A 10,055-nucleotide genomic window follows, 5' to 3' on the forward strand; every position below is an offset into this window, starting at 1 on the left:
TAATTCTCATCGCGTGGCTTGCATTATATTGAATTAAGACGACACATTACACGGACTAAAAACATGTCTCAGAAGCAGGGGAGGAAAAAAGCAGTTCTTTTCTACTGGCTGTAAGCAAAAGCCCTTCATCTTTGTGATGATATAAATGTTGGGTGTTAAATTTTTCTGGCCATACAAAGATTGCTGTAGTAGAGGTAAAAGGGAAGAACACCCTTTATTCCCTGATTTGATCACTGAGTTTGGTGCTGATGTACCATTGGTGGGGGTTCAAAATACAGCTGCAGCAAAGTATCTAGCCAGATCAGAGAAACAGAATTTGTGGTTGTAGGATGGAAGAGTCTGCTTTGGGCAGCAGTGGTTCAGAGATGGATTTAAAATCCATCACAGAAAGCACCTGCTCTTGGTGCACAGTCACAAGAAAAGTTTTTAAGATGATATATATGATAAGGGCATAAAAAGGAGTATGAGCACAGAGATAAAGGGGAAGCTGCGTCTCGATTCCAGGAGGTTAGCCTGAGTTAATTCCTTGCTAATACTAGCAGTAATCAAGCCAAATATTTTCCAGAGTATATTGATGTAAACTGTTTGTCTTCCCTGCAGTGGCTGTTCAGAGAGGAGGAGTGTGTGGAACAGTTTTCTGGACCTGCAGAGTTAACAGCACATGTTCTGCCCCTTTGAAGAAAGCCGAATTTTATGTTGGTGGGCCCCCCTCCCTGGCCAAGCAGCACCATGTACAAGTAAGAAAGCAAAATGGGAAAAATCAGAGAGAAACTCCCTTAACTGTGACACCACATAGAAAAGCCTCCAGTCTGTGTATTTCACAACAGCTTTTCTTTAAAAATTACCTTCATATTTCATCCATCTTATCCGTATAGTTCCTGCAGGTAACAATCAGGAGTTACGGATTCAGATGTCATGAAAATCACTTAATTTGTGGCATTTTTTTTTTTAATAGGTGTTATGATACCAGGGACTATTTGTGGGTCTGAGGTTTGGCATTGCCAACAGAGAAGCTAAGGCACCATCCAGTATGGGTGTACAAGACAGAAATACAGTGTGCAAGACTTCGCTAGACAGATATGGGCAAAGCATGACGCTGCATGAAGGGAGAACAGAAGGAAGGTGGCAGAGCATGGAGGGGGAGAAACTGCAGAACAGCGGGAAGAGAGTCTGAGAGGGAAGAGTAGATTTGTAGAGGCAATAGAAGAGGAGCGGAGGAAAAGCAGAAGCCAAGTGTCTATGGAAGCAAATGAAATATGGGGTATGGTAAAAGCGGGAAAAGCCTGGCAGAGCTAGATCGGTAACAGGAGGAGGAAGGAGTTAATAGCACTGGCTGCAGCACTTACTCTGCTATTGGCCTCTTCTGTGCAGCTCCTACCACCGCTTTGTCCATGTCAGTCTTCAAAATACGCAGGGAAAATTCCAGCCTCCAGTGATTTAGTCTGTTTCTCTGTGTCTTTGCTTCTGGCTCTGAATTCTCCAGGGGAACCAGAGGGCAGCAAAGGGCTTAAACAACAACTTTTTTTTTTTTTTTTAAACTTTCTCTTCATCAAAATACATGCTCTTTTCCAGCATTAGTCTGAAGCCTCATTTAGTAGAGGAAACTTTGCATTTAATCCACAGGCCTATTAGGGAAACAGCACAGCAGGAAACTAGTTAGACTTTTGAGTAGAAAATAGACTTGCTAATAAACCTCTTGTTCTCATTACAGTCCCAAGATGCTGAACATTTTTTGTTTTAATAAACAGGAGTTGGTGATTTTGGATTACACTTCTTTTTTTTTTCCCCTTAGATTAATACCTTGCAGTCTGGTTCAAAGGCAACAAAATGGGGTATTTCAGACAGAATTGTACATTTCTTGTATACAACTCATCCCTTTGCTTGACACATAATCACAGAGAAAACGAAAACTTGGCTTTTTTGTATCAGTGTAACTTTGTTGTCTGGTATGTCTTGGTATGGCATAAATAAAAGGAGGACAAGGCCCTGGAGATTCTGTTTCACTCATCATTTTGTCCTTTCATCTCATCACTCCTTGTTTTAGTGTATGTCTGTCTAGAGCCAAATTTCAGTTTGTTCTTTATGCCTGTTGTTTTTTGGAGACCTATTTCTATGAGCATCTCTGTGACTATTTGTGCTTTCCTTAGGAGCTGAGAAATACCAGCTTGGCGATACCTCTTTCAGTGCTGCCGCAAAAGGGCTGAAGCGCAGAGAGTAATACACCTAAGAAAATTGCATGGAGCTTTTTCTTAGATGCAATAGCAAGGCAAAGGGGTAAAAAAAATTAAATTAAAAAAGGTTATTTCATTTGGGCACTGTTGTGAACTGGTATCTGTGGGAGCGAGAGGAGCTTGGGGGTAGGAGCTGTTAGCATTTTTAGTAAAGCCCTGACAAGCAGCTATTTGTGAAGGTTTGAAATTCCTCCAGGTGTTTTTTTCCCCCCAAAGGATGTGGTAAAGTCTGTGTCCAGTTTGGGTTTGGAACTTGGATATCCTGATCCCCAGATCTCGGCTTACACCATTTCTTTTCATTCTTCTTCCCCAATACTTTTTGGATTTAGCTACAATAAGCAGGAAAATTTTTCACACGTGTCCAGAGGTAAAGGCTTAGATGCAGCTCTGAATTTATAAATAATCCCTCAGACCTCTGTCAGGGGCCCTTAAGGGCGCTGAGCAGTCTCGCCAGGGACCATCATGGTGCAGGAGCCCCAGTCCAGCTCAGCCCAGGGCACCGAGTCCCTCCCTGAGCTGTGTTGCAGGTGTGCCTGTCCCAGCCCTGTTCCTGTCTGTATTTCCTGGATTGACCTTGGACCTGGCTCATTTTCCTACCTATTTAACAAATTGCTAAGTATGTGTCATTTATTGAACTAAGTTAAACAGTGGTTTTGCAAAAGAAGGGCGTTTCTCTAATTAGTATGTACTGTGTCAGGGTCCTTTGAGCAATGCAGGTTCTACCATTTAGAATAGTGCTTGGCTGCAAGGACCGTCTGGATCAGCTGAGCTGCAGTTAGGAAAATCAATAGCTTTGGAGCCTTCATGACCAAATATGTCAGTATTGGTAACTTGTCAAGAGTGTTTCTTATTGTTCCATGTTTTTTGTTTTAACATGAAAACCTGTCTCTGTGTTGCAGCTAGGTTTTGGACATCACAGCAAAGAACATGTGAGGGTTATGTTTCATTTTGACTAAGAAGAAGGAGCTTGTCAGCTCACATCAGTGTAAAAAAAGAAATGGATCTATTTTGGAAGTGGCAGATAGTTACAGACACACAGAATAATAATATAAAGGTTACCAATCCACAGGAATATGGGACAAGAGTACCCACCACCAGACTGGCATATGTGTAGAAGGCATATGTAGAAATTGCCTGTATTCCCTTAAACAGTATCTTATAAAAATTCATTAGTTTCTTTTGATTTTAATCAGTATTTGTTTATTAGTCATAGTAATAATAGTACTGGTTTTAATAGTAATCACTGTCTGTCATGGTTCTCACGTGAACCATTACAGATTTTTATGAATTTTGTGTCATGAGCTGAATACTTCATAAACGTGCTATCAAAGGATATCCTGCTTTCTTAATAAGAGAAAGAGTAAGTTACCTTACATTAGGTAACTGAAAATCAAATCCAGCATAAGGACAAAGACCTCGCATGCTTTTTAAGCACTTCTAAGGGTAAATCTTGGTTTTGCTGGAACTGATGGGAGTAATTTTCTTTTGATTTCACAGTTCTAAAAAGGAATTTCATATTTTCCTATTCCTTTCACAGAATCAAAAGAGGGATAGCACTGGCAAAAACATAGTCTTTCTGCCGGCTAGAAGATGAATTTGCTGACCAGTTTTGCACATTCATGTAAACAGTGGGACTGGCAGGCAGCACCAGAAGCTACATACAGAGTGTGAAATCCTACAGTTCTGTTTTCTTCAGATAGTTTTGGCTGTAGGAAGATGGGAATTGCTGCAGGGGGTTGTAGCAAGAGCCTCATCTCATCCTTTCTCCAGTCTTGAAGAGTAGCCACCTGCCTTTTAAGGACTCTTGTAGAGAACAATTAGGGAGGTACCTGTCTAAAGAGAAAGCTTCCAGTTGTGGGTGAGTGTCTGACACAGACCACATTTATGCATATCTTTATCCTGTTCATATAACTGTAGATGTTCTCTCTAAGGCAAATTGTCAGTCAGTTGTCATCGCTCCAGTGGCTTCAGTGGAGCTATGACAATTAATCCCTCTGAGAGCCTGCTCTGCTCTCTCTGCAACAGTCTGTTTCTGAAACCCATTCACCTTTCTAGCTCTTGTTCTGTTTTCAGTCCATGAAAGTACAGGGCTCTCATCTCCTGACCTCATATGCCAAGATTCAGACAACTTGATTGAGGCACTTGATTTAGGCATCAGAAACGTCTTAAGGAATTTCCTTTCCAGCCTGTGGACAGAATTGGATACCACCAACGAGCGATCCAGAGGATTGAAAGGAGGCACCATCCTCTCCCCACTGGCTGCAGAGGGGCTCTAAGTGGCGTCAGAGGGTGATTTTGGAGTTATTGCTTTAGTTTTGTTCACCAACTTCAGATGAGCTATGTAGCCCATCAGCGATGTGTCTGCATGTCTCTGGACCCTGTGTGCCTGATACAGAGCTGCACGCCAGCAGTCTGCATCAGCATGAGATCCAGAGGCCGCTGACTGACTGCAGAGTCCTTTCAAATACAGAGGTGCACAGAGCACTGGTTTTCTGAATCCTCTGTGGGACTTAACTCCCACTATTGCATCAAATACAAACCTGAGGGGTATTTAGATAGTCTTAATCCCATCCTAAAACAATTAGGAGGAGTTTTTCAACTTCTTGAAACCCTGATAAGGTAGATCTCACCCGGTCTGTCTGTAACAGACGATTTTGTTATGTTCAAATGAGGTGGCTAATTTTTCCTTAGGGTAAAAAGATGTATGAAATTCCCTTATTATCTGATACACGTAAAGAGTGTGTAACTTCTTTCTCATACATTTTCAGGCATTTTATCTGTTTGAGTTGCAGCTTGATTCATTTTCTCAGGGTTAGGGCTTCGTTAAGGCCACCTTCTCCTTGCCATCTTTCCACTAAAACCAGTTGGTTTTCTGGAGAACAGCAATGAGGCCACTTCATTTGTAGCTCTTTTGAGAAGCCTTATATATTCTGTGAGGTTGTTTACTCTGCATTTATTTTCATTGCCAATTTGATTAGCTCAGTCTTTCACACTTCTCTTTCTTTACTGGAAGTTACAGCTCTGAAGTACATATCTCCACAATATGAGCTCTGAGACAAATAAATCAGTTGGCTTCTTTGCAGTGTCTCTGCTCAGATTAGTTGCTCTCTGTCCTTTATACAAGGACTTGTAGCATCAGGCCCAGATGAGCTTTTCTTGATTGGGTCATCTGTCTTGTAAAAGACATCCCCCTTCTCTTTCTTGCTGCTCTGAGCATGCTACTTATAAGCTGGTGATCATGGAGATGGCTGAGTCTTAGCTTCAATCCTTAGGAGAATTTTCTCTTGAACAGTGTAAGTAGCGCAAACTTTCTTTTGAAGCCCAAGAATGTGAATGTTTAGGTTAGAGAATGTGAAACTCTTGAGAGAAAATTAGAACTTTTTTGTACTATTCGAAGTAACTTGATCACTGGTGATAAATAATAAACCATGCTATTTGTTGGACAGGTTCTGTCTTTGAGGGCATTGGAATAAAGACTTTGGCAATAGAAGGACAGAGACAACTACATTTATATAATTGAGGAAAGAGATTTCTCTGAGGAGGCATAACTGGAGGCTCCAACTGTCTTCAAGGTAACCTAGTATATATCCCTTACTTTGTTAATTCCCTTCCTGTGGGATAGTATAATCCATTTCATATGGTGATAGGACAGAGAATGATGACCTGAAGCTAAGGCAGCAAAAATTTAAAGTAAATGTCAGTAAAATTATTCAGGAGCTCTGAAAGTTAGCACCAAGAAAAGGTACAAATGGTAGAGGGATTAAGTACCATTTCTTAAAGGAATCAAAACTGGCAACAATTAAGGATGACATACTAACAAACCGATATTATTTAGAACACATTTAGTGTATTAGAGACAGCATCAGTGTTTTAGAGGCCAAAGCACTGTGTAGTTGTTGGGGTGAAAAAGTATTACCTTCCTTAGCAACGTTGGTAAGTTAGTACATTTTTATCATTGCAGCAAATGTTGCCAGGATTAGCATTATTTTTTTGTCATTAGGTGGCCAGGGAACATGTTGGATGGGAGCAAAGTTCCCAAAAGCATAAGGGAGCACTGGTTTGGTTTTGTTTCCGGAAACAAATAAAACCGGGTACAGACCAGATTTCATTTTCTGAAGTAAATAAACCTAAGAATGAGTTTAGCTAATTACATCCAACAGAATAACCTATCAGATTAAAGTTATTTACAGGTCAGTAGTAAGGTCTGTGCAAGGAATTGAAAAGAAATGCTAATATTTTAAGGCCAAGAACTCAGAAATTAGGAGACAGTAGAATTACCATTTCTCAGAAATGTTAATTTGTTGAATATGTATACTAGAGTACGGCCAGCTCAAGCCAACAGTAGATTTCGGTCTGTTTCAGTCTTGATCGATCACACTTAGGATCAGGAGTAACTGGCATTGATAAACCCCCTAGCCTAAAAGTAGAGATGGCCAAAACTTTTCCTTCTGTACAGGTTTTCTTCTTTGGCATACTTGCTGAGCTGAGCAGAAGCATGTACATAACATTTTAAAGGTCATATTTGTGCATATCCTATGTATCTCCATCTCTTGGATTGAAAGGTGAAATGATGGTTGTTTGTTTTCCTTGCTTCTTTTAGCCGCTTCAGTTTCTGGGTTTGGTTTTGCTAATTCAACCTTCTGGGGTCCCCTTACTTCTGGGGACTACTCATGTTTTGAAAAGGTTTCAGAAACCACTGCCTGTGGCACATTCTGAAACGCTTCTTTAGCATTAAGTTTATTTTCCAAAGACCTAAATATTCCAGTATCACTATTTTAAACTGTACATAATTTTATGTATCACTGACAGCAAGAATTAAACCAGAAGAGTTCAGGCTGGTCTGTCTTCATCGTGAAAGAGTGACTAGAGGATACTGGAGGAGCTGAAAGGATTGTTTCTATGGGTAAAGTCCTTTGGAAGTGTAAAGCATTTGCAGCTCTCTTGGTGCTCTTGCTCAGCAGAACTGCAAACAAATTGGTCTCTAACACCTTATTTAGGGGTCTATTACCAATGAGAATTCTGCTGGTGTCAAGATGCAAAGCTATAAAGGGGCTTGGTCTGTCATGATCTCCTGTGCTGAAGCTACTCTTTCACTCAGGAAATCCTGTATCTTACAATACACCAGACTAAAAATGACCCAATAAATCAAACCAGAGGAAAGGACTTCAGTTCATTCTTCACTTAGGTGGAAGGTTAAAGTTGTCCAGGTAAATCTAGCTGTTCTGAAGCTAAAAAAATGTGCCATGAAATAACCTTAAATCGTAAGTTTTGTCCTGAAGGTTGTACTTAACATACCTGTCATGTATAATTGTTGGGTTTTTTTCTGCAGGACACAGTTCAACTCCCTGATTAAAGATCATACTGGAAGTGGGCCAGACTTAAGTCCATTTGGGTAGACAAAAATGGGTTGAAAGGGAATGGAAAGTTTAAAATATTGCCTTATTTATATGGAAAACATGAACTGAACAAGGTCATACTGGACCAGTACCTGAAAAGCCAAGAAGCAAGGCAAACTGTAAATACAAAGGGAAACTAAACCAGTATGTTAGTATGGGATCAAAAGAAACAGAGTGGTTTAGCAAATACTCTCCTGTGAACTGAGCTGCATTAACAGTTCATATGCATGTTTTCAATCTACGCCAGCGGTGAGAGAACATCAATTTCACACATGCAGTGGGCTAAGAGTGAATATGCACTTCATTATACAAGTTAGCAGACAGGTGGCAATTTGCAGTAATGTATTCATTTTCAGCTGTATGCCTGTACTTTAAGATGATGAATGCCTATAAAATGCAGATTAAGCAGTATTAGTGATAGGGAGAAGAATCAGGTTACTGATTTATTTTCTTTCCCCCCTTAGGTTTTATACAGGTCAGCTTAATTTGATATGAACTCACGTTTTACTGTTTAGCAACAAAGGCAGTGAAGAAGCAGAAATATTCCTCAGCACATTCTAGGTACGCACCATTATTAAAGCCGTCGGTGATACATGGCGATCCTTCCTTGTCAAGGATCCCCAAAGACTGGCTTCTCCTTTGGAGACCTTGACTAGCTCTTGCATGCCGAGCAGAATAAGCAGGAAGAAGCACCGTGCGGTTTGTCACCAGGCTTTTCGCTGTCCTATGTTGATTGTGCCAATCTATTTACCATCTGACTCAGCTTTACTATTTTCCACTGGAACATTGTTAGCAAGTCAAGTCCCAGTGTGTGCTTAGGGGTTTTTTTTTTGCACCCCCGCCCTGCACAGTTATTAATTTAATGGCTACGTTATAGAAGGTGGCAGCTGTTGTTTTTAATTTGAATACAGTGCTGATTTCTCTCAAGGAGTCTTTGTCCCCATCTTAGGAGGGAACAGAAAGAATACTGTACTGGAACCATCTCATGATATTTTTACTACATCCTACTCATCTTTTTTTTTTTTTTTTCTGACAGAGGGTTCCATATCTTAATTATCTTTTGGCAAATCATTATTTTTTCCAGTTTATCATTTCATATGTTTGAAGGTATTTATAGCCTTCCCTTTTACTTGCTTCTGTCTAAATATATTTTAGGGTTGCTTGCAAGGGTTAAGAACACACACAGCATCCTCTTTTAGGAAAAATGGGGGAAGTCTCCTCTTTTTTCCTTTCCTCTCAGACACAGTCACACACATTTTACCATTATTATCTGGTCATTGTGGAGAAACAGAATCAAAATAAGCAAAAAGAGACAAAATAAATATGCTCCAAACCCACTTTTTTCTGACTAAGTTACTTAATATGGGCGTATGAGATGGCAGTTGTATGAAAGTAAGGTATAAGAGATACAGGGCACCATTGTTTAACAAAAGCAAGCATGTATTCCAGCATGCTCAGAACGCTTACCTGAGAACCTGCTTCCCATTATGCTTCAAGCAGTTCCCCGGACAGTTAAATTTGCAGTTATATTACATTCCTTAATTCCTCATTTGTGTCTCATTCAGTGATGATTTTCATCCCCCTATGAAACAATTTGAGGTTTTGCTTTCCTGGCAAACAAAGCTAACAGTCTCTATAAATTTACCACAGTTTATGCAATCTCCATTTCAGGACTGCACGAGAACTGCTAGATTGGAGATCCTGGTGCGAGGTGGCTGTGGGGGCAAGTTACAGCATGGTCATTCTTAGGTGAGTAAACCACTGAGATATGAGAAGTCTGTTCTCACCCGGTTAAATCTTAACTCTATGTTCCCCTTGTTACAGTGCCATGGAAACAGCAAAATGGCAGTAATTGCTTTTGGCCAGGCCTTTGAGTCCCTTCAGAGTTCACCCCTGTTGATAAAAGAGTTTTAGAAGAATGCAGAAGACTGGTAAATCCATTAATGTGCGGTATTAGGGAGCAGGAGAGACCTTCACGTTACAGCACAAGCTAAAAGGTCACCGTATTTGTCAGGAGGGGCAGCAGCCTGACCACGCTACAGCCATGCTGAACAGAGGCACTGCTTTTTGTGTCAGCTTCCTCTCCCACTACCTTTATTTCAAACACAGCATCTTCCCGGAAAGGGCTAAAAGAATGCAGATGCATTCATTTTGTTACTGCTAGTTATTTAATAACACACCTTCATTCATTGTTAGGCAGCTTTCAGGCTCAGGGGTGTTAAAGACAAAAACTGAAGTACTAGCCATCAGGTCAGTGCTGTCCTACTAGTAAAGAAGAAAAAGATCTGCAGTTTCTAGAAATAACATAGCTGGTTTATTTGGTTATGTTCTTGAGACATTTTGCAAGCCAGCTAGTAAGGGTTGCACAAGTCCCACTGAATCTCAGAATTAACAATAAGACAATACTGTAAATGTGAAGTCTTTGACA

At 40.4% G+C, this 10,055-nt stretch overlaps 1 protein-coding gene across 1 annotated transcript in view; it reads left to right on the plus strand.

Moving 5' to 3' along the window:
- The window catches only part of C21H8orf48 (chromosome 21 C8orf48 homolog), a 108,648-nt gene that overhangs the window by 87,428 nt on the left and 11,165 nt on the right, over positions 1-10,055 (plus strand). The window contains exons 9-14 of the mRNA XM_041119172.1: positions 601-737; positions 3,769-4,089; positions 4,305-4,520; positions 5,678-5,803; positions 8,092-8,188; positions 9,299-9,376. Of these exons, the coding sequence (XP_040975106.1) occupies positions 601-655 (55 nt within the window). The 3' untranslated portion in view covers positions 656-737; positions 3,769-4,089; positions 4,305-4,520; ... (1 more) ...; positions 8,092-8,188; positions 9,299-9,376. The remainder of the gene's footprint in view (positions 1-600; positions 738-3,768; positions 4,090-4,304; positions 4,521-5,677; positions 5,804-8,091; positions 8,189-9,298; positions 9,377-10,055) is intronic.

Source organism: Aquila chrysaetos, chromosome 21 (genome assembly GCF_900496995.4).
Source record: "Aquila chrysaetos chrysaetos chromosome 21, bAquChr1.4, whole genome shotgun sequence".
In the NCBI taxonomy this organism is placed as follows: Eukaryota; Metazoa; Chordata; class Aves; order Accipitriformes; family Accipitridae; genus Aquila; species Aquila chrysaetos.